Here is a 25,038-nt window from a genome sequence, read left to right on the forward strand (position 1 = left end):
TAGTCTCCTCTTTGTGTCCCTGTGTGCAGCTTTATTTCAGCCTGAATAGTACGTCTATGCCACAGCCCACCTTTTCAAAGATGATTCCCACTCGGATAAAGGATGCAAGTGATGCTTCTACATGCTTATATGCCATTTTCAAACCATCCGCTGTCTCAATAGTCAAATCAACTTATAAAATTATTGCTACATTTTTTTACATTTTTTTTTCTAAATAAGGTTTTGTCACTAATTTCAAAATCTGAGTAAATGTAAATCACTGTAAATGTATTCAGTCCTTGGACTTCCCCTCAGGCTAAAGAGCCATCTAAATAGACAATTGAAATCCAGGGCCATGGTACAAGCACCAAGTTTGTTTGGCAGTGCGTTTGGATATCGCCCACAAACAAACACAAGGTTAAACATCTTTTTGGATGGTTCCTACAACTGAACCGGTTCCTCTGGGATTTAAACAACGGGGCTGAGGCGACTCCCGCCCCACCGTTGGCCAGAAGGTCACTCCTTGTTTCTGTGCCAGTTTGGAGGGGGAGTGATGTCGGTGGACTGCCAGTTATATAACTGAGGTGGATGAGGTAGGAGAGGTTTTAAGAGCCTGCCAGTATCAGATGGCAGATTTGCATTGAGCTATGAGAGAAGCTCTAATGAGACGCACACCATAATTTCTGAGCATGCAGACACGCACATGCAAATACACACACACACACACACACACACTCCTGTCAAGCTCCTTGGCTGTGTAAATTTACCTGGCTGTTAAAAGAGACCCTCATGCATGTATCGATGCCCCCACAGACATTTACGTAAATGCCCATACACACACACACACACACACACACACACACACACACACATCCCCCTCTTACATAATCCATACTGTGTGTGTGTGTGTGTGTGTGTGTGTGTGTGTGTGTGTGTGTGTGTGTGTGTGTGTGTGGCGAGCAAGATAGAGTCGGTCGTCTGTCAGGGTGTATATGAGGCTGTGTCTGACAGCTAGTGAGCCAAGGGATAATGGACGGGTTTAATGCTTCCTGTGAAATTGGGCTGGCAATGATTTTAGTGCACCGGTGGGGGCCAATTCTCTTACAACCTGCTGCCTCTCTCTGTTTCTCTCCTTGGGTAATCTCACTCTTCATCTCTCTCGCTCTCTGTCTTTTTCTCTCTCCCTCTCTCTCTCTCTCCCACACTCTCACCCTTGCTCTCTCTTTCAGTTCTCTCAACGGCTTATCGACTGACACAAATACAGCATGTGTGTGTGTGTGTTTGTGAGTATGTTTTTTATTTAATTATCCCCCCCCCCCTCCCCGCGTGGGCCATCTCCCGCATGGGCTGCAAATGGGTTTCACAAACACTTATCAACACTGACTTCCTATCTCTCACAGAGTGAAAAATAACATTACTAACGGCCAAAAATAGTCCCTTCAACGAGTCCATTGAGGCGTGCAATATCTGTACTCGCGCACATTGATATCTCCATATATCTCCAATACATCAATCTACTGAGGTATAGCTGTATCAGAAAGCAGGAGTACAATCAAGCACCCCCCACGGGCCACATATTGCAAGCATGCTTAAGTTTCCTTAGTTTATTGTGTGTACACGCACACAAGCACACACAGGTGTATGTGAGACTTGTACATCTTTCTCTGCCATCCATCCATCTAGCATGCAGCCGGCTGACAGCCCGGCTGCCATTGACCGACCAGCCCAGGGGACTCTAGGGGTGATGCACTGGGACTCAGATTGCTCTATTGAGAAATTGACTGTGGAGCAATTACGTGTGCAAAATGATGGCGCGGTGAGCAGGAATAGAGGAAGAGAGCGCCCCACTCTGAATAAGAGATAGGAAGACAGGGAGTCATTGAGCGTGTGTGTGTGTGTGTGTGAGAGAGAGAGAGAGAGAAAGAGAGAGGTAGGTGATTTTGAGATGGCGTGTTACCATGACTACCTAATTGGACATGTCCTTTCCCCTCATGTGTTTTTTTTTAAACAGTACCAAATGAAAGTACGTCATGATCTTTTTCTCCCCTGCTTTCTTTGCCCATCGTTTCAAAGCCTGTTCTCATTCCTCTCAAATGCCACATGAAAGAACATTGAGGGGGGAAAAATGCTTTGCTACTCTAATTCCCTTGATATTATCTAAGCTTCTGTCACCGGGAACTGAAGATTCATTGTCCCATTTCTTTCCTTCCTCCTGCACTCAGGTGGAAAACTGGAAGCCGGGAATACGTCTCCTGGCTGCTGTCCTGCAGTTAGAGAGAGAGAGACAGAGCCCTGTTTATTCACTGTTTGCTTAATGTTCCTCTCCTCCCCACCTCCGCCTGTGACTGGACGGTGACCGACTGCACAGTTCCTTGCATGCGGAATAATGAGGCTTTGTGATGAGGCCAACAACTTTTATCTGGCTTTGAGTTGTCTTTGATAGTGCCCGAGTGCCTCTGATTGTGCATGCGAGCGTATAGGTGTGTTGGATTATATATTTGTGTGGGTGTGTGCTGACTTGTGGTTGAGGGACACAGTATGTGCGATTGTGTTTGTGTGCATGTTTGTTTGTGTGCGTGCATGTGTGTGTGTGTGTGTGTGAGATCTCTCAGGAAGTGACAGGGGTTCACCAAATCAGATAACTCCTCTGTTTATGCAGGAGTCAGATGGCAGGGAATGACGAGTAATGTTTAGACAGGAACCAAAAATTTCTTCAAGGGAGTGCCGGTCTGTGTGTGTGTGTGTGTGTGTGTGTGTGTGTGTGTCTGTGTGTGTGTGTGTGTGTGTGTTTTTTTTTTTCCAGTTCTTTGCACGTCTTTGTTGTCTTTGACCTCAGTCTGAAACTCTGTGAATAAGCCATTTTACCCTTGTGTGAAGGGCTGATGACAGCTTTCGTGGCCCAGTGAGCACAACTGTTCTTAAACGGCAGCTGTGTAGAAACTTTGTTTTATTGTTTTGTTTTTTTGTTTTCATTTACATTTTGTTAATTATCGCCGCCAGGCAGTAGCCTGGAGGGGATTATGCATTTGGTCGCTTGGTTGCGCGTGTATGTATGTGTGTGTGTCTGTCTGTCGGCAGCTAATCTCACAAACTACTGAACCTGTCAGCCTAATTTTTTTTTTTGTTTTGTGCACAGTTATGACTGTATGATGAAAAACCTCTCATGGTTTTGGGGATTCAAAACCTTCGAAAAATGTTTGTTCTCGCGATCACCACTCCCTCTCTTCATTCACTCCCTAGCTCGCTCGACCAATGCTGCTTTCTGTCGCTACCCACTCTGAGTCAACCGTGCGCATGCATGACTCTTGTCTCTGGTTGAGTCAGATCAGGCAGCAACAGTGTCAAAACCAAAACTTAATGTATTTGGATAGGAGTCTTGAAAGTGAACGAGAAAGCCATCATATTTTGCAAGCCAGCAAATCATTCACTGCTGATCTCAGCACTAGAGAACTGGAGGAACGCTGGATGAACCAAAAATTTCAATTACAGTTTCATTTAGCAGACGCTTTTATCCAAAGTGATGTACCTTTGAGAGTTAATACAACACAAGGAGGCGACAATGCAAGTAAGTGTCAAAAAAAAACTAGGTTCAAGTACGAGAGGTGTAAACAGGCTGTGCACAAAGGCAAAGGTGCATAGAAGCGATTTTTTTTTTAACACCATCAGGTGTGGAGGTGTCTGAGAAAGAGCTGGGTCTTTAGCTTCTTCTTAAAGATGGAGAGGGACTCAGCAGATTGAATGGAGTTTGGTAACGCATTCCACCACTGGGGAACTACAGAAGGGAAGAGTCTAGCTGGTGACTTAGTGACTAGTTAGTGACTTTCCGTCATGGCAGAAGTGCCAGGCACCTTTCATTGGCAGAGCGTTGTGAGCGGGACTGAGTGTAGACCTGAAATAATAATAATAATAATAATAATAATTGGTGCAGCATCAGCAGTAATGCGGACATTGTACCGGACCATTGTCGTGAAGAGGGAGCTGAGCCGGATGGCAAAGCTCTCAATTCACCAGTCAATCTTTGTTCCAACCCTCATCTATGGTCATGAGCTTTGGGTAGTGGCTGAAAGGGTGAGATCACGGATACAAGTGGCTGAAATGAGTTTCCTCTGTAGGGTGTCTGGGTTCAGCCTTTGAGATAGGGTGAGAATCTAGGACATCCAGAGGAAGCTTGGAGCAGAGCCGCTGCTCCTTCGTGTTGAAAGGAGCCAGTTGAGGTGGTTCAGGCATCTGATTAGGATGCTTCCTGGGCACCTTTCTTTGGAGGTTTACCAGGCATGTCTAACTGAGAGAAGACCCCGGGGTAGACCCAGAACTTGCTGGAGGGACTACATGTCCAATCTGGCCAGGGAATGCCTTGGGATCCCCCAGGAGGAGCTGGAGGGTGTTGCTGGGGAGAGGGATGACTGGAGTGCCCTACTTAGCTTGCTGCCACCGTGACCCGACCCCAGAGAAGCGGCTGATGATGAGATGAGATTGAAAATAATTCATCTTATTCACCTCACCGCCATGTGGAAGTGCCGTAGTCTCCAATGTTAAAACTCTTCTATAAAAATACAATTTCAAGGGTGTCTGTGTGACTTGGCAGTCTATTCCGTTGCCTACCAACATGGGGATTGCCTGTTCGAATCCCCGTATTACCTCCGGCTTGGTTGGACGTCCCTACAGACACAATTGGCCGTGTCTGCGGGTGGGAAGCCAGATGTGGGTATGTGTCCTGGTCACTGCACTAGCGTCTCCTCTGGCGTGTCGGGGCGCCTGTTCAGGGAAGAGGGGGAACTGGGGGGAATAGCCTGATCCTCCCACGCGCTACGTCCCCCTGGTGAAACTCCTCACCGTCAGGTGAAAAGAAGCGGCTGGCGACTCCACATGTATTGGAGGAAGCATGTGGTAGTCTGCAGCCCTCCCCGGATCGGCAGAGGGGGTGGAGCAGTGCCCAGGACGGCTTGGGAGAGTGGGGTAATTGGCCAGATACAATTGGGAAGAAAAAGGGAAAAATCCCCCCACCCCAAAAAAAAAATAATTTTTTTTTCAAGAGTGGGATTAATCAGTCACAGCTGGAAATCATCTCAGTAGCTACAATAACACATTTCTCATGGCTGAGCTATGTTTTCATTTTGTTGTTTCATGAATGAAAGTCAATCAGCAAAACAGCCGTTTGCCTTTATATCATGAAAACCGTGACAGTTAAACACATCTGAAGTCTTTTAATGAGGGCTTTGAAATTGTGATAGCTTGGTTGCTGTCATTTCATGCCAAACTTGGTCGCTTTTGCGCAAAGGTCTGCCAAGGAAGCTGCGTATCCACAGACTGACCAGCAAAACGTTTTTATTACGTAGATTTTTTAGCTTGACTGCTGCGTATTGACAACTTTTTTTCCAATATTTCCCATTCAGTCGACTTGGTCGCTGTGCAAAAGTCTTATAATGGCAGGAAAAACACTGGTTTTTGTGTCTGTGTGTGCGTGTATTTCCCTTCTCCTGGTAGGTGAAAAAAGGGTTTGTCACCCTGTTCGAACACTTGAGAAGGGGAGATATGTACGCCTGGCGGAGAGCTACACTACTGAGTACACTCCTGAAGTTCTTTTGTGTATTTCTGTGTTATACATTTTTTATTTATTTTTTTGTCAGATGTGGTACTTGATGTGCCGGGTGACTCATATGGCCTGTTAAACTCTTTCAGAAGTCATTGCAATACTTGGAGGCTGTGCGTACATACATACAGTATATCAGTCTCAAAATAAACTCCAAGAACATCCAAGTGTCCAAGGTTTTGAACTGTCAGAGGGGACACTGGGTGTCTAGTGAGCATCCTCATGTGTTATTCTCCTATGTCCTATCCCAAATATGGGTAACACTTTATTATAACCCCCCCCCCCAATGAAGTATTTACAAAGCATTTATAAATATTGATAAGCAGCTTATAAATGTATTTTAGTGTACTTGATGACAAAGACTGATCTACGTCAAAACCTAGTATATGGCTGGACCATGTATGGTCAATGTTAGAAATTGTGGCCAATTTGTTATAGGGATAGTCAGTAGTCAGAGAGTTGGACCAGATCAGGCCTCAAGTTGGTGATGGCTATCTATGATGGAACCGTAAGCTGTTGACCCATGTACACCAGTATCTGCCAGTCCCGGGTTGCCTCCAGCTATCTAAACCTGGCCCCTGTTGGAATTTTCCTTTGTCTTTGTTCCCCTTCTTGAACAAAGGCAATTGCTATAACTGGGCTGGTTGTTCTGGGCGGCAAGGCATTGTTGGTTGTTCTCCTGCTTTCCAGAGTCACTGCCAGGCACTTGAACACTTGATTGATATGAGAACATAAATTAACAATAAATTTATATAAGAACAAATACAATTCCATATGAGAACGTTAAGAAAGGGATACACTATCAGTTGAACAATTTAATTCAACTTAAAACCAAGACCTTTGAAACTGCAAAAAACCCTAAGTTTTTAATTTGCATGTCCTGCTGCTCACTGGTTTTTTAACCACTGAAAGATGTCTTCAAGCACATCGACAGAGAGGCTAGCATCCCTTTATTCATGAAAGCTTCACTTTCATGAATAAATCCATCATATTCATCTGCACATCCCGTGGAATGTGTCAGCTTATTTCACTTTGATTCATATCCATGTTAATAGCCGCCTTTGTACAGGAACAGGTCAGTTATAAAAGAATTAATACGTGTTTCATGAAACTTAATGAAGCATATTTAGTTCACACTCTACATTTGCCCCCTTAAATGCACTTAACATTTCATTTCTGAAAATGTATCAACATTAATAAAATATGAATAGTGTTAACTTTAAGTTCCCAAATGAATGGTGAACAGATGTTCTGACAGCTAGGCCAGTCATTAGGGATTATGGACAGGGGAACAATTTCCCCCCTCCCTTTTCACCCCAATTACCCCACTCTTCCGAGCCATCCCAGTCACTGCTCCACCCCCTCTGCCGATCCAGGGAGGGCAGCAGACTACCACTTGTCTCCTCCGATACATGGGGAGTCACCAGCCGCTTCTTTTCACCTGATAGTGAGGAGTTTCACCAAGGGGACGTATCGCGTGGGAGGATCACGCTATTCCCCCCAACCAGGACACATACCCACATCCGGCTTCCCACCCGCAGACACGGCCAATTGTGTTTGTAGGGATGCCCGACCAAGCCGGAGGTAACATGGGGATTTGAACCGGGATCCTCATGTTGGTAGGCAACAGAATAGACCACTACGCTACCCAGACGCCCCAAGGGGGGGGGGGGGGTACCAAATTGGGCCCCTCATCCAAATGCACTCCACCACCACCACCAGCCACCCACCCTTAGCTGTAATACTTATAATGGAATTATAAGACATATGAAGAATATGATGAGGATGATTCCAAGCAGCGTCCAGGTGCCACCAGAACAGAGTCTCTGATAATGTCCTTGAAGTCCACTCTTTTGACCAGTTTTCTCTCAATGGAGTGGATAGCGTGTCCATTGAGCCTTTCCTGGCTCATGGTGGAGCACATGAAGTTTTCACGTTTTCTTTTTCTCTCTGTACCCTAGCTTTTCTTTTTTTTGAACCCCTGATTTTTGATGAGGCATTTTGACTGGCTTAGCTAGTCAGGCTGCAGTTCACTATACATTAGCGGCACACGTGTGTTCTGCACATCTGATTGGCCAGTGTTTCAACCACACCGTTTTCACAATAACAGTGGAGGGTGGGGTATCAGATGACAAGTTGAAATGTGTTTTACTAACAACAAATTTATCATGTAAATACATATAAATTTTGTTGTCAGTTATATAAGTCGGTAAGTAAATTGTTGTACTTGATCCCATGTAATGGCCAACCAGAGACCTTTGCATGGCCCCCCTTGGGCCTTTGACCCCCCCCAATGGCAGGCCTGCTGACACTTATGTCCTTATAATTTAATAATTGATCCTATATAAGCCTTTTTTAATCATGTAATCAAAAGTACTAATCATCTTAGGTATCTATAATTGAGTCATAGTATCTTTTATGAAGCAACCATGAGATGCTGTGCAGTCATTTATGAAGTCTTCATGGAGGCAGGGTGAGTAGAGTTGCCCACATATGTGCCCTCTGTACTGGGTTGTGTCATGCATTGTGCTAAATGCCCAGCTGTGCTCCTTGTGAGAAGCTGAGGGACAAACAGAGTGAAGTGGTGAAAATGCGCATTCAACACCAATCGTGGTCCTGTGAGGATCGCCAGGCGAGAATGAGCTTCATCTGTATTGTACTTCTTCTCTAAGCACTCAAGATGCTGTTTTCAGTACTTGTGCAAGAAAGGAACAAACCGAGTGTGCTTCAATAGGGGAAGGAGACACAGCATGTGCCCTTGAGAACATACTCTTTATTTATCTTTTCACCCCGCCTAGGGGCAATTGGATAAATCTTCCATCTCTATGCTACAGTATGAAATGCAAAGCATCATGTATATACACACACAAATGCACACACATGCAGGACATGCACACCAGTGAACTAAAAAGACAAATTGTGTATGTATGCATGCATGGCTTGTATTATATTAAAGACACACACAGAGCACATTTCTGTTGAAATGTAAGAATGGCCTTTGAATGATGTCAACTCAATTTTATTTGTTTAGCCCATTATCACAAATTACAAATTTGCCTCAGTGGGCTTTACAGCAGCACAACATCCTGTCCTTAGACCCTCCCATCAGATAAGGAACAACTCCCTAAATAAACCCTTAACAGGGCGAAAAAATAGGAAGAAACCGGGAGAGCAACAGAGGAGGGATCTCTCTCCCAAGACGGATGATATGCAATGGATGTTGTGTGTACAGAATAAAACACAATTTACAGAATACAACATTGAAAGAAGATAACAGAATTATAAGATATATGAAGAATATGATGAGGGCGATGCCAAGCAGTGTCCAGATGCCACCGGAACAGCCCAGCACCTGAGGCATGTGACCACCATCACCATGTAGACTTGACAGGAAAGACTACACATGCACACAGGGAGACTCACATCACACCATTGAGAAGAGACAGGAAAAGACATTAGTCACACATTGGAGGGAGAGAAGGATATAACATTGAAACAGGATAACACAATTATATGGATTTATAAGATATAGTATATATAAAGAATGTGTTGAGGAGGATGCCAAGCAGTGTCCAGGTGGTGACCACCATCACCATGGAGACCTGGGAGGAGGGAAGACTCCCATCACACCATTTACATACATGGGAGAAGAGAAAGGAGAAGAAATCATTCAGAGAGAGAGAAAAGAAAACAGCTGCAATAATCAATAATCTATATTCTATATTGATGCCGTGTCCTTCGTGGACAACACAGATGCCTTCCTGTGCTTTTGTCCTCAAGAATGTGTGTTTGTCTCTGCGTATCTGTGTGTGTGTGTGTGTGTGTGTGTGTGTGTGTGTGTGTGTGTGTGTGTCCAACGCCCACGACTTCATCCCCAAGAATGGCAGAGAGTAGTGAGGAGTGGAGCTAATCGGTTAATTAAACACATTAGACTCCTTCCAGTGGGGCGAGACAGACAGGGAAGAGGGGCAGGGGTACATTACCTGAGAGAGGGGTGTTTGGGCTCACACCACCACTAAAGCCACCAGGCTTTACGCGCTCATTCCTTCTATGCTCTCCAGAGAGGGACGTCCGTACAGCATGGAAGGGATAAAACTAAAGAGGAGAGCCGTCTATGTTTGAGCGCACATGCATTATTCATGCTGCCCGCTGAATTGGCCAGCAGCAGTCGACCGGGGAGCAATTGCCCCAAGTTTGAAACGCAGTTCCTCTTCCCACACAGCGGGATTTCTTTCTTCTAAGCTGCGGGTTTCCCATCCCATTGGAAGCACGAACCGCTGCTTTCATTTTGTTTCCCATCATCTGTGATTCCACTGTGGCCCTGCCTCGATGCCTCTGTTTTCCCACTACGCTACACAGCGTATCAGAAGATACAGTATTCACAGTATGCAGCATAACCTATGCATCCCTCATGTACCTCCAACACTTGTGCATGTTTTGGTTTTAGTTTTTAAATCAGCATAAGGTGCCAGTGCATGTAATCCAATTGTAACTTATTGGGACTTTAGTAACTCTTACATTGCATCCAAGCCTGAACATATTTTGAAGTGCAACCCAATAAAGGTGATTTATAGATTCAGCTCTTTCATCGGTTCGCTATGTAGAGTTCTCCGATTTTCAAAGCAATCCATTGCTTCAGAAGGGCGCATCTTTAAAGCGACAGGAGGAATGTAGATATGGTTTTTGCATTGCAGCTAGAAGGCTGGAGCAGAAATGAAAGACCAAATGACACCTTTATGTTGAATAGAACATTCTTGAGTGTGAACGACATCCAAGCAAATAGCTTTGTGCTTTCCCTTCATAAAATCACTCCTGCTCCTCTCTGCTCACAAGTTTTCTCTCTCTCTCTCTCTCTCTCTCTCTCTCTCTCTCTCTCTCTCTCTCTCTCTCTCTCTCTCTCTCTCTCTCTCACCGTCAACATCTGTATTTTTCTCTCTCATTTAGATAACAAATATGCCCCTGCTGTGAGTCTAAATGGTTTTATATTCATCTTGGGAGGTGCCTACGCTCGAGCCACCACAATCTATGACCCAGAAAAAGGCAACATCAAGGCCGGGCCTAACATGAACCACTCTCGGCAGTTCTGCAGGTAAGAGATGGGTTGATTGCAGTGTGTTGGAAGAGATCGCAGCCCCTGCACAACTGGGTTGATTGCTAATTTATTTGTTTTACTCCAGTGCTCACACACCATATCCATCTACACAAACTTTTACTGCCTTAAAATAAAACTTTTCAGTGTCCAGGTAGTGTAGCGGTCTATTCTGTTGCCTACTAACACAGGCATCGCCAGTTCGAATCCCAGTGTTACCTCCGGCTTGGTTGGGCGTCCCTACAGACACAATTGGCCCTGTCTGTGGATGGGAAGCCGGATGTGGGTATGTGTCCTGGTCGCTGCATTAGCACCTCCTCTGGTTGGTCAGGGCGCCTGCTGGGGGACTGGGGGGAATAGCGTGATCCTCCCACGTGCTATGTCCCCCTGGTTAAACTCCTCACTGTCAGGTGAAAAGAAGCGGCTGGTGATTCCACATGTATCAGAGAAGGCATGTGGTAGTCTGTAGCCCTCCCCGGGTCAGCAGAGGGGGTGGAGCAGTGACCAGGAAGGCTCGGAAGAGCGGGGTAATTGGCTGGGTACAATTGAGGAGAAAAATCCAAAAAAGAAAAACTTCACTCACTGAATATAACTGATTTTAAGTATTTAAGAAAATAAAAATCAGTGTCTTAGATCAAATGAGTCATAGACAGTTGTATGTTCACCATGCTGCAATTCTGTATTTCGGTATTCAAATTTCTCTTCTGCCAGACAAATTATTCATGATCTGATTTATAAACTGGCTTTCACCGCTCCTGTCACTGTGCTTTCATGCTGGGAGTCACAGGACTAACGTATTCAAGGTGACTCATCTTCATTTAATCAGCTTCCTTCTTAATAGCATTTAGTCACTCTATTCCCATGAGCCTTTACAATGGGCCAGGTGAGTCATAGCATCAATTTACTTTTGTATATGAAGTCTATTCACTCAAATATGGACAAAACTATTATTTTAGAGATGAATATCATAGTGAAAGGAATATTATAAAGCCTCCTTCTCCTGCATTGCTACCTTGACCTTGGCGTGGTGGAGAAGCTTGTGTGTACCAATGATCCCAAGAGCTGTGCGATCCGGAGCTTGGCTCCTGGTAGGGTCACCTAAGGAGGATAGGTCAAGAGGGAGTTTCCAGATGAAGCGCGATCCAGCAAAGAACTCAACAGCAGAACATGTCTCCGGGTCACAATGGCAGTGAAGGCTGCAACAGAGGGTGGTCCCCAGTCATCTTGGTTCTCCATGCAATTGGACTCTGGCCACCCCCTGCCAAGGACCGTGTGGAGGCTGCAGGCACATCAGCCACTCCACATAAAAAGCTGTTGCGCGCAGGCGTCCTCCCATTATGCGGCTCCAGGATTGGCCTCAACACCCACCTTAAGACCCAGAGGGAGGATGGCCATACTCGACCCCGAGTGACCACAGATGATGATGATAAAGCCTCGCGGCGACAGTAGCACAAATAATAACATATGACTCTTAATACTGAACCTAGACAGGCAGCACATGTCATGCTGTATTTAGATAATGAGACCTGTTCCCTAAGGAAAAAAAAAGTTATTTGAAATGTGACATGAACAGGAACTGGACTCAGTGTCCACTATGAAAACTGCCCCCGCCCTTACCCCACCCCACCCATAGTACAGTCATTTGGAGCCACTGAGGTGTTCAGTTTGCTATAAAATGAGCTCACAGCCTTCCAGGGCAGAGTTCCTTTGTAAAGGCATCAGCTGAGATGAAGAATTCACAAATACACTGGGGAAGCATTTCTAGACAAGCGTCTTATGTACAGAATGTATAACATAAATCATGTTGTCAGAGATATTGATAAACTGCTCCCACACACAGCAGGCAGCTGTTCCGCTACATTTAGTTAAGTTTTACACAGAGACAAACCGAGAGAGTGAACAAGTAACACAAGAAATCACACACTGTGGATTATACTGGACAAACATGGAGATACACACACACACCCACACAGGTACTCGGGAACACCATGGACCACTCTGCTCCCACAGAGTTGAGTAGATGAGGTCTAGCGGGTCATTATGCTGTAGAGCAGATCTTCTCTCGCCCCTGTCAGCATCTCCCTGGGTCTGAACCTCCCCTCTGTTTATCTATAATAGCAGCTATGGGCTTTACTCTGTGTTCTTTCTCTTCTGAATGTGTGTTTTAATGCTGTGTTTTTTTCTTCTTTGAGTAGATTTAGGCTTTATGTAATAATTTTGTGGGTCCCATTGGTGTTGTGTTTTAAGCAGTTAGACTGCACGCTGTTTGCTGTGTGTGTGTGCGCGCATGTGTACCTTATGTAAATAGAGATTGTTCCAAACCCCGACAGGGGTACAAAGCCATAATCAGCTTACAGCCAAAGTTTAAATCCTCTCTGCACACAAACTCCTGTTTCTGTTTCTCAAATCAAACCAGCACATTTGTAAGGATACTTGTGTTTTGTTTTTTGTTTTTTTCATTACTTTCTTTCTCCCTCTGTACAAGGGAATGATTTTTTTCTTCTTTTTTAACACCTTAGAACCGTGTCCACATTGGGCTTGTTTGAGGCGGCAAGGTGGTGCAGTGGTTAACACCGTCGCCTCATAGCAAGAAGGTCCTGGGTTCGAACCCCAGGGTTGTCCAACCTTGGGGATCGTCCCGGGTTGTCCTCCACATTCACACCTGTCCCTAGGTGTGAATGTGTCGGCCCTGTGATGGACTGGCGGCCTGTCCAGGGTGTCTCCCCGCCTGCCGCCCAGTGTCTGCTGGAATGGGCTCCAGCGTCCCGCGACCCTGATTGGGATAAGCGGCTTAGATAATGGATGGATGGGCTTGTTGATTGTGTTTGAGTTGTGTAAAATAAGTGTGGGTACAGAGCCCGACATGACAATCAGCAAAATGTTTGTTATGAGTTCATCTTCTGTCAGCTTTTGTCATGCGATCGCCACAGAGCGTTACTTATACAGTCATAAACCAGACTGTTGCTTTATAGTGTCTGAAAACCACATTAGCTGACATTTACCTTCGACGGTTTATCATCTTTTCTTGACACCAATTGCCTGTAATTATTGTGTGCCCATAACAATAACTATGATGGAGGACTTCACAGAGAGCCTTTCTACCCACCTCTGCTTGCTTTTCAAAATACCACTGTTGGATATATATCAATATAGATGTAGGAAAAAAACTTTTAATACAAAGCAGTACAAGCTTTTTTCTTGCATCGCACACTGATCAGCTGTTAACGCTAATATATATATATATATTGTGGCAGGATGAGGAAAAACACAGGAGATGAAGGCGAGTTTGATGTTTATTCCTCAACTCCAAAAACCAAAACTGCAGCAGGAACAACCCTGCACCAGCGAGCCCGGGAACGTAAACCACGCCCCCAGCTCACAGTCCTGCTGGGTGAGAGGCATAGCCCCTAGTGTCCGCCACACAGCCCCCCCCCCCCCAAACACCCAGAAGGGACTCCTGGAAAGAAAATTAGTGTCTCACTGGAGGCTTAAGCAGCCTGCGACGGCGGCTGCGCCGTCCCTCAGCCGAAACAGTAGGTGAAACACAGACCAAAGCTGGCTGAGAAGCTGAATGCTGAACCCGTGAAGACACTGCTGGGGTCCTGGAAGGAGGACGACCCCGACGGGGAACGTGGGCCGGAAACACAACTTCGCCTGCCACCCTGTGCGCCGGTTTAAGCCTATCAAGCGTGACACGCTCCCTACGCCCACCGATATCCAGCACAAAACCCTTAGGACCCGTCTCAAGAACCTGAAATGGGCCATCGTATGGGGGTTGGAGGGGCGAGCGGTGAGCATCATCAACGAGCCGACATGAGCTCCGCAGGCACGAACGACCGCGGAAAACAGTGGTGAACGGGGCCTGGAACCCGAGTGCTGTCGGACAAAAAAGGATAAACGGCCGGACGGGGTCGAGGAGCGGAACTCCCAGGCAAAAATTCCCCAGGGACGCGGAGCGGCTGACCGAGCACCAGCTCAGCGGGTGAAGCGTCGAGGTCCTCCTTAGGAGCCGAACGCAACCCGAGCATAACCCAAGGTAAACGATCCACCCAGTTACTATCCGAGAGCGCAGCGCGCAGCGCTGCCTTGAGCAACCGGTGGAAACGTTCACACAACCCGTTAGCCTGAGGGTGATACGCGGTAGTGCGGCGTACATGCACACCCAAGGATCGTGCAAGTGCCGACCAGAGCTCTGACACGAACTGGGGGCCCCTGTCTGAGGTGATATCCGACGGAGTGCCGAAACGGGTGACCCAGGAGGAAAGACAAGCGCGTGCAACATCCGAGGATGTTGTGGAGGACAGAGGGACAGCCTCTGGCCACCTGGTGGTCCGATCTACCATTGTGAGCAGGTGTGTAAAACCCTGTGAAGAAGGTAGAGGGCCCACCAGGTCCACATGCACGTGGTCAAAACGTCTGGCTGGGATCGGAAACGGTTCGAGGGGCGACTTAGTGTGCTGGTGGACCTTAGCGCGCTGGCACGCTACACATGCAGCTGCCCACCCCTTGACGTCCTTGCGGAGGCCAGGCCAGACGAACTTGGAACCGACCAACTTCACCGACGCCCGAACTCCAGGGTGTGAGAAGGAGTGAATCGAATCGAAAACTCGACGGCGCCAGGCCACTGGAACAACGGGGCGGGGACGGTCGGTGGAGACATCACAGAGGAGGGCAGGACTGCCTTCCTGCATCACAGCGTCCTCTAGCTTGAGGCCGGTACGCGTTGACCTAAGGCCAAGGACGTCCGGGTCGCTGGGCTGGTCGGCAGACATATCGGAGAAATCCACACCGAGGTGCACAGGACACACAAGCACATGCGACAGACAATCAGCAACAGGGTTGGACTTCCTGGCCACATGCTGAATGTCCGTTGTGAACTCGGAGATGGCCGCTAGGTGGCGCTGCTGACGAGCAGACCACGGCTCAGTCACCTTGGACATGGCGAAAGTCAGCGGTTTATGATCCACATAAGCCATGAATGGGCGACCCTCCAGCAGGAAGCGGAAATTCCGGGTTGCAAGGTGCAGTGCCAGCAACTCCCGGTCAAAAACGCTGTACTTGCGCTCGCTATCTCGCAGTTTGCGGCTAAAAACTGCGAGTGGCTGCCACGCATTCGCCACACGCTGTTCAACCACAGCCCCCACGGCTATGTCAGACGCATCGGTTGTTAAAGCTATGGACGCCGTGGGTGTGGGATGGGCGAGGAGGGCAGCGTTAGCCAGGGCGCACTTAGCTCCGTCAAAGGCCTGGACCCATTCGGGAGTCCAGTCGACAGGGTCGTTAGCCTTCTTAAGCCGCAGGGCTTCGTAAAGTGGCTGAAGGAGGTGGGCAGCGCAAGGGAGGAAACGGTTATAGAAATTCACCATGCCCAAGAATTCCTGCAATGCCTTAACAGAGACCGGGTGGGGAAATTCCGCCACGGCTTGCACCTTAGGGACCGCGCCTTGCGGCGAAATGACCCAAGAAGTCAATCACCGGCAGTCCAAACTGACACTTGGCCGGGTTGACTATCAGGCCGTGTTCGTCCAGACGACGGAAAACCTTTTTCAGGTGCGCCAGGTGGTCTTCAGCTGACGGACTGGCCACTAATATGTTGTCGAGATAAACAAACATGAAAGCAAGGTCACGCAACACCGAGTCCATCAGCCTCTGAAAGGTTTGCGCTGCCCCTTCAAGCCAAAAGGCATGCGCATGAACTCAAAAAGCCCAAATGGGGTTATCACTGCGGTCTTCGGCACATCCTCTGCGCGTACGGGAACCTGATGATAGCCGCGCACCAGGTCCACCTTAGAGAAAATAGTGGTACCTGCCAGGCGTATGGAAAAGTCCTGTATGTGTGGGATGGGATAGCGATCATTGGCGGTGACATTGTTCAGGCGGCGAAAGTCGCCGCAAGGCCACCACGACCCATCTGCCTTGGGCACCATGTGACGCGGCGAGGCCCACGGGCTGTTGGAACGCCTCACTATACCCAGACGCTTCATGATGGCGAACTCCTCCTTAGCTGTAACCAATTTTACCACATCGAGGCGCCGCGCGCGCACAAAAACCGGCGGTCCCACAGTGGGAATGAAATGTTGTACCCCGTGTTTAGTAACCGCGGTCGAAAAGGCAGGTGTAGTCACCGATGGAAAATCCGCCAGCAAAGGCTGAAAAACATCACCTAATGCTAAAAAGTCAGCGGGTGTTAACGGCCCGGCTCCCCCTGTCTCGCACGGAAAAGTGGTGAAAGACACAGCATCAATTAAACGGCGGTTTGCAACATCAACCAGCAGACCATTAGCACACAGAAAAGCCGCACCGATAATAGGAACAGTAATGGCGGCGACTACAAAGTCCCACTCAAAATGGCGCCCGTGGAAGCAAACGGTCACCAACCTTGTGCCAAACATCGCAATGGACGAACCGTTAGCTGCATGTAACTGTGGACCGCCGCCTTCGGCCGACCTGTCTGTCTTGGCAGGAGGGAGTAGGCTCTTTTGCGAGCCTGAGTCCACCAGAAAGCGTCTTCCTGACATCATGTCCTTAATGAAGAGCAGCTCACTACGTCCGCCAGTGCCCACAGCTCCTACTGAGCGCTGGCCCTGGAGTTTCCCGCCGCCTCAAACGTGCACGGAGGGACGCAGCGCCTCGCCTTGCCGCCGAACCGCTGGTGGAAGAAACAGAGGCCTCTCCCGCGCCGTCTCCGGGCAGTCACTCCAGCCACCACTGCCGGGTCCGCGTTCTCCGACGTCGGCTGCAGAGGCTCCGATGCCACACTCTGCACAGAGAACCGTCTGGTAGCCAGCAGGACCCGATCGGCCTCCTCTGCCAAACCTTGGCAGTCACCAGTGGCCAGACACGGGGAGTTAGCCAAAGCCGTGCGCACAGGAGACGGAAGCTGGCGCAGGAAAACGTGCGGGAAAAGGAACCCACCTTCGTCTGAGCCTAGCAGCGACAGCATATTGTCCATGAGATCCACACCCGTCCCGTCTTCCAAACCGGATAGGGAAAGGATTCTATCTGCCCTCTCTGCGGCAGATAGGCTGTACCTCCGGAGCAGAAGATGTTTGAGGGCGACGTATTTATCATGTTGCGGAGGGGCGCGCAACAGCTGCATGGCACGGCGTGTGGACTGCTGGTCCAGCGCAGCGACGACCAAATAGTATCTGGAGTCGTCTGCGGAGATTCCACGCAGGTGGAACAGCGCCTCGACATGCTGGAACCACGAGGCCGGGTCGCTCTGCCAGAACTCTGGGAGCTTCACAGCCGCGGCGAGAACGACCGGCTGTGAGAGTTGGGGCGGTGTGGCCGAAGTGGATTCACACTCCTCTTCTGCTCCAAACATGTTCAATTCGGGGTCACCAATGTGGCAGGATGAGGAAAAACACAGGAGATGAAGGCGAGTTTGATGTTTATTCCTCAACTCCAAAAACCAAAACTGCAGCAGGAACAACCCTGCACCAGTGAGCCCGGGAACGTAAACCATGCCCCCAGCTCACAGTCCTGCTGGGTCAGAGGCATAGCCCCTAGTTTCTGCCACAATATATACACTACCGTTCAAAAGTTTGGGATCACCCAAACAATTTTGTGTTTTCCATGAAAAGTCACACTTATTCACCACCATGTGTTGTGAAATGAATAGAAAATAGAGTCAAGACATTGACAAGGTTAGAAATAATGATTTGTATTTGAAATAAGATTTTTTTACATCAAACTTTGCTTTCGTCAAAGAATCCTCCATTTGCAGCAATTACAGCATTGCAGACCTTTGGCATTCTAGCTGTTAATTTGTTGAGGTAATCTGGAGAAATTGCACCCCACGCTTCCAGAAGCAGCTCCCACAAGTTGGATTGGTTGGATGGGCACTTCTTTGAGCAGATTGAGTTTCTGGAGCATCACATTTGTGGGGTCAATTAAACGCTCAAAATGGCCAGAAAAAGAGAACTTTCATCTGAAACTCGACAGTCTATTCTTGTTCTTAGAAATGAAGGCTATTCCATGCGAGAAATTGCTAAGAAATTGAAGATTTCCTACACCGGTGTGTACTACTCCCTTCAGAGGACAGCACAAACAGGCTCTAACCAGAGTAGAAAAAGAAGTGGGAGGCCGCGTTGCACAACTGAGCAAGAAGATAAGTACATTAGAGTCTCTAGTTTGAGAAACAGACGCCTCACAGGTCCCCAACTGGCATCTTCATTAAATAGTACCTGTTAGAGCCTGTTTGTGCTGTCCTCTGAAGGGAGTAGTACACACCGGTGTAGGAAATCTTCAATTTCTTAGCAATTTCTCGCATGGAATAGCCTTCATTTCTAAGAACAAGAATAGACTGTCGAGTTTCAGATGAAAGTTCTCTTTTTCTGGCCATTTTGAGCGTTTAATTGACCCCACAAATGTGATGCTCCAGAAACTCAATCTGCTCAAAGAAGTGCCCATCCAACCAATCCAACTTGTGGGAGCTGCTTCTGGAAGCGTGGGGTGCAATTTCTCCAGATTACCTCAACAAATTAACAGCTAGAATGCCAAAGGTCTGCAATGCTGTAATTGCTGCAAATGGAGGATTCTTTGACGAAAGCAAAGTTTGATGTAAAAAAAATCTTATTTCAAATACAAATCATTATTTCTAACCTTGTCAATGTCTTGACTCTATTTTCTATTCATTTCACAACATATGGTGGTGAATAAGTGTGACTTTTCATGGAAAACACGAAATTGTTTGGGTGATCCCAAACTTTTGAACGGTAGTGTATATATATATCAATACAGCTACAGGAAAAAAGTTTTAATACATTGTAGTACAGGCCTGTTTCGTGCGTCGCGCAATCATCAGTTGCAAAAAAAAAGCTATACATATTAGCATTACCAGCTGATGCTAATATATATATTAAATATTAGCATAACATATAATGCTAATATATGTATATATATATATATATAGCAACACGGATACAGGAAAAATGATTTAATGCAATGCAGTACAGGCCTGTTTCGTGCGTCTCACACTCATCAGCTGCTAATAGACTATTAGCAGCTGATGAGTGTGAGACGCATGAAACAGGCCTGTACTGCAATTCATTAAAACTTTTTATCCTGTATCCGTGTGGATATTCCGCTCCTCATTAGTTGAGCACTTATAACACCATTGACGGTTTCGGAAAAAAACGCTATGTATATATATATATATGTGTGTGTGTGTGTATATATATATATATATAAAATGTGTGTGTATGTTGTTACGGACTAGTCGGGTTTAGAGGGTTTAAACAGGCAATACTAGTCCTAACCTGGAGTGTGTAGAAAAGATGAAAAACGAGAGAAGAAACAGAAAGAAGGACTGATTTCCAAGACTAGAGAAATCGCCAGGAGGTGGGCTAGCTTATCGAGGTAGCAGGCTATAGCAGTTAGCAGGTCCCTCTGACAAGGCTGCCTGGGCCTCAGCTCCCGTAAGCGGCAGACTCCGTCTTGGTATTTTAGTTCAGTGTAGGTTGATAGTGGATGGATCCTCAAACATAAAAGTCCTTGAGCTGGACAGGTGTGAACCAGTAGTGTCCTGAACAGCATGTTCACAGTGGCATATCCTGAAGCGTATGTATGCAAACTGCCACCATTAACTAACTCCAGGGAAATGTGCATGCACCTCACAGTGACGTCCTCTTATAAACAATGCTTAACCATGCCTCCAATCATTTCTCAATGAAAACCAGTCCAAGTATGTAAGAAAAGGAAGAAGGGAAAAAGGCAAATATAACCTAATATCACTTCTAACATTCCTCCCCCCTTACAAAACAAAAAACAAAAACAACAAAAAACATCTGGATTCAACATATTTGTTTTTGGAGTTGGCAAGAGTTGAAGATGTTAAGATTTTCTCTTGGAGTGACGAAGGACAGCTCATTTTGGACGGTTTGGAGACAAAGCAAGAGAGGCAAGATTGAGATGGTTTGGACATGCATGGAGGAGAGCTGCTGGGTATATTGGGAGAAGGATGCTGAATATGGAGCTGCCAGGGAAGAGGAAAAGAGGAAGGCGAAAGAGGAGGTTTATGGATGTGGTGAGGGAGGACATGCAGGTGGCTGGTGTGACAGAGGAAGATGCAGAGGACAGGAAGAAATGGAAACGAATGATCTGCTGTGGCGACCCCTAACAGGAGCAGCCGAAAGTAGTAGTAGCAGTAGGTTGTTTCTCAAAACAACAACATAAACATCACATTAGTGACGTCTAACTACTCTAAAGTTGTGACTATCAATTTGAAAGACTATGATCAATTATAATCTAATGTTTTGTTTTGTTTTTACTCCATTGATTCATGTGCATTACTATCAACAATACATTTCCAAACTTTTCAAAATCCCCAAACCATATGCTCATCCCCTTGACACGGTGTCAGCAATAAAATTTTCTCTGCATGGCAAATGCACTACCGTCAGGTTATATGGTGGTAAAATTGAACTCCAACAGAACACTCTGGATGTTTTGAACTTTGACAGGGACGTAAGTGGGTTGTCATCAGTGAGGACTACCACATCAGCTCCAATACTAAAGACATACACCTGAAAAGGTTGGATTGGGCCTCCTTCTCAGTGGTGGAATATTGCTTATGATGGCGATTCAGCTTCTTAGAGAAATATGCAACAGGCCTGTCTATTCCTGACACATCAGTCTGTAGCAGCACCGCCCTCACTCCAACATCACAAGCATCCACTGCAAGCTTGAATGGGACAGGGAAATAAGGAGCAACCAGCACTGGTTCACTAGCTAGAATAGCTTTAACCATTTCCAGAGCTGTCTGACAATCCGCTGACCAGCTAAACTTAGATCCCTTCTTCAACAGGTTTGTGAGTGGTGTTGTCACAGCTGCAAACAAACCACCTATAAAAGCCACACATGCCCAAAAAGTGCAAAGTGCATTAGCTGACGTTTTGTTTTCGGAACCGGCAGGTCTAAAATGGCTTGCACCTTGTCAGTCCTTGGTCTCACTGAACCTTGGCCCACCTGGTGCCCCAAATATGTTTCTTGCCCCTTTCCAATCTCAAATTTGGGCAAGTTGATTACCAACCCCGCTTGCTTAAGACGTTCAAACAGCTGTCTCGTGTGTTACATGTGATCAGACCACAAAGTGCTATAGCAAACTACATCATCTAGATATGCGAGTGTTCTGCACTCCTCTGAAAGGTTGCTGGCACATTTTCATGCCAAACGGGAGAACCTGACAGCGATCCAAATCTCTGGCGTCACAAATGCAAACCCATCTTTTGCCCTTTCTGTCAATGGCACTTGCCAGTTGCCTTTTAAGAAGTCAAATTTCGGCACATACTGCGTATTACCGATCTTATCAACACAGTCCTCCAGCCTGGGTATAGGATATGCATCTGTTTTAGTTACATTATTTACCTTTCGGTAATCAATGCAAGGATGCACAGTTAAATCGGGCTTGGGAACAGGGACTAAGGGAGAACTCCATTCACTTGAGCCTTGTTCAATCACACCAAATTCTTCCATGTAGAGCAACTCTGGTTTCACCTGAGTCCATTTCTGTAGTTTGCCTCACCAGTGTCTATATCGTGGGTTATCAAATTCGTTAAGCCAGGTGTATCTCTAAACAGAGGACTATACTGATCCACTACATGTAATACATCCTCTTTCTGCTCTGGTGAGATGACTCAGTGACTCTCTGACATTGGCCAGGGCACTGGAATTCTTAAGCCTAGCTGTAACTGGTTCAACTGACCCAACCCAATCATCCTCACGCTCCTCTTCCACAGTAACCCGAGATGTTATACACACAGCGGACGGAGTGTCATGAGTATAATAAGGTTTCAAGAGATTGATATGACATAGTCATTATTTCTGTATCCGGTCGGGTGTTTCAACAACATAACTGCATCACCCATCTTCTTGATAACTTTATATGGATCATAGAATTTCATCCCCAGCTTACCTCCACCCATGGGCAACAACACCAGAACCTGGTCTCCTGCTTTGAAGGTTCACTTCACTGCCTTTTTTGTCATAGTGAGCCTTCATCTTTCCCTTAGCTGCTTCCAAGTTACTCCTGGCCATGTCACAAGCTGCATGTAGCCGGTCCTTGAAGGATGCTACATACTGCAAAACCCCACCAGGAGCACCTTTCTGCAAAGCTGACTGCAACAGCTGTTCTTTCACCATCTTCAGTGGTCCTCTCACTTTATATCCATAAACAGCTCAAAACGGCTAAAACCTGTAGCCTCGTTCACAGTCTCTGATAGCAAACAATACAAATGGCATAGCTACATCCCAGACTTTAAAGTCTGATGGTACCTTTCGATCGCACCATGGGACTGAGGATGATATGCAGATGACATAATTTGTTTAACTCCTCGCTTGTGCATCACTTTCTGGAATACACCAGAAGTGAAGTTGGATCCACAATCATGTTGGACTTCTAGTGCATCATCAGCTGCTTCTCCGGGGTCGGGTCGCTAAGTAGGGCACTCCAGATGTCCTTGCCCCCAACAACGCCCTCCTGCTCCTCCTGGGGGATTCCAAGGCATTCTCAGGCCAGATTGGACATGTAGTCCCTCCAGTGAGTTCTGGGTCTATGCTGGGGTCTCCTCCCAGTTGGCCGTGCCCAGTAAACCTCCAAAGGAAGGCGCCCAAGAGGCATCCAATCAGATGCCTGAACCACCTCAACTGGCTGCTTTTGATGCAAAGGAGCAGTGGCTCTACTCCGTGCTCCCATCGCATGTCCGAGCTCTTCAACCTACCTTTAAGGCTGAGCCCAGACACCCTATGGAGGAAACTCATTTCAGCCACTTGTATCCATGATCTCACCCTTTCGGTCACTACCCAAAGCTCATGACCATAGGTGAGGGTTGGAATGAAGATTGACTGGCAAATTGAGAGCTTTGCCTCCCGGCTCAGCTCCCTCTTCACCACAATGGTCCAGTACAACGTCCGCATTACTGTTGATGCTGCACCAATCCGCCTGTCAATCTCCCACTGCATCCTACCCTCACTCATGAACAAGACCCTGAGATACTTGAACTCCTTCACTTACATAATATAAATTATATATATTAAAATAGATGTAGGAAAAAAAACTTTGAATAAATTTCAGTACAAGCCTGTTTCGAGCATCACACACTCATCAGCTGCCAATGTGATAAAGCCTGAAATGTACTGAAGTTTTTTTTTCTACGTCTATCTTAATATTGTTAAGAGTGGGGTAATAATTACATATATATAAAAACAGATAAAACAATTGGTGGTACATAATATGTAGCATGACTTGAAGGAATAGCTTGGAATTTTTGAAGTCTGTCTCTATTTCATACTCTGCTCGTCATGCATTACATAGGTAGGTTTCGTTTTCACAGTCATCCATCCTTTTCTACATACTGGACATGCTGCTGCTGTGGCTCGCCATCTACTATCCAATTAATAGGGGACAAATCCACAATCCTTGTTTAGTGCAACGAATCACTCCACGGCTCAGCCAAAGCTAGCATGACACAACAGCGGTGTATCACAGTGAATTCAAGTGGTCATTTAAAAAAACGTCACACTTGATGTGCGGTCGTTTCCTGCCGTGTCACTTCCTGCAACACGGCGTGTAAGCAATTACCCGCAGGAGTTACTCCACTACGGCCAAGGCAAAGCAAACACTAAGAGGGAATTTAGCAATAAAACCACTGCAGATTTTTTAAATGACCACTTGAATTTTCTATGCTGGTCTACCACTGCTTTATGTCAGCTTCGGCTGAATGGTGGGGTTTTTTTGTTTTGTTTTGTTTGGGGTTTTTTTTACCTAAAAAGAACTGTGGATTTGCTCATCATTAATTGTATCACTGTTTACAAGATGGTTGTTGAAGATGCTAATATTTTCATTGGGAGTGACGAAGAAGGACAGGATTAGGAACGATTATATCAGAGGGACAGCTCAGGTTGGACAGTTTTGAGACAAAGCAAGGGAGGCAAGATTTAGATGGCTTGGACATGTGTGGAGGAGAGATGCTGGGTATATTGGGAGAAGGATGCTGAATATGGAGTTGCCAGGGAAGAGGAGAAGAGGAAGGCCAAAGAGGAGGTTTATGGATGTGGTGAGGGAGGACATGCAGGTGGCTGGTGTGACAGAGGAAGATGCAGAGGACAGGAAGAGATGGAAACGGATGATCCGCTGTGGCGACCCCTAATGGGAGCAGCTGAAAGTAGTAGTAGTAGGAGTAGTAGCAATTGTATCAAACCATAGATGACGAGATGGAGCCAGTATAGAAAAAAAAGGTTGGCTGACTATGAAAATGAAACGTACCTGTGCACTACATGAGCGGTGAGTAAAAAATACAGATCGATAATTAAAAAAATAAAGATTCCATATTATTCCTTTAAGTCAAATTACATATTAAGTGTCTTTAATTGTGGTGTT

The 25,038-nt window shown here is 46.6% G+C and overlaps 1 protein-coding gene across 1 annotated transcript in view; it reads left to right on the top strand.

The window, feature by feature from the left end:
- The window catches only part of LOC130124841 (kelch-like protein 29), a 220,706-nt gene that overhangs the window by 194,185 nt on the left and 1,483 nt on the right, over positions 1 to 25,038 (top strand). The window contains exon 13 of the mRNA XM_056294189.1: positions 10,514 to 10,658. Coding sequence (XP_056150164.1) covers positions 10,514 to 10,658 — 145 coding nt within the window. The remainder of the gene's footprint in view (positions 1 to 10,513; positions 10,659 to 25,038) is intronic.

Source organism: Lampris incognitus, chromosome 15, assembly GCF_029633865.1.
Source record: "Lampris incognitus isolate fLamInc1 chromosome 15, fLamInc1.hap2, whole genome shotgun sequence".
NCBI lineage: Eukaryota > Metazoa > Chordata > Actinopteri > Lampriformes > Lampridae > Lampris > Lampris incognitus.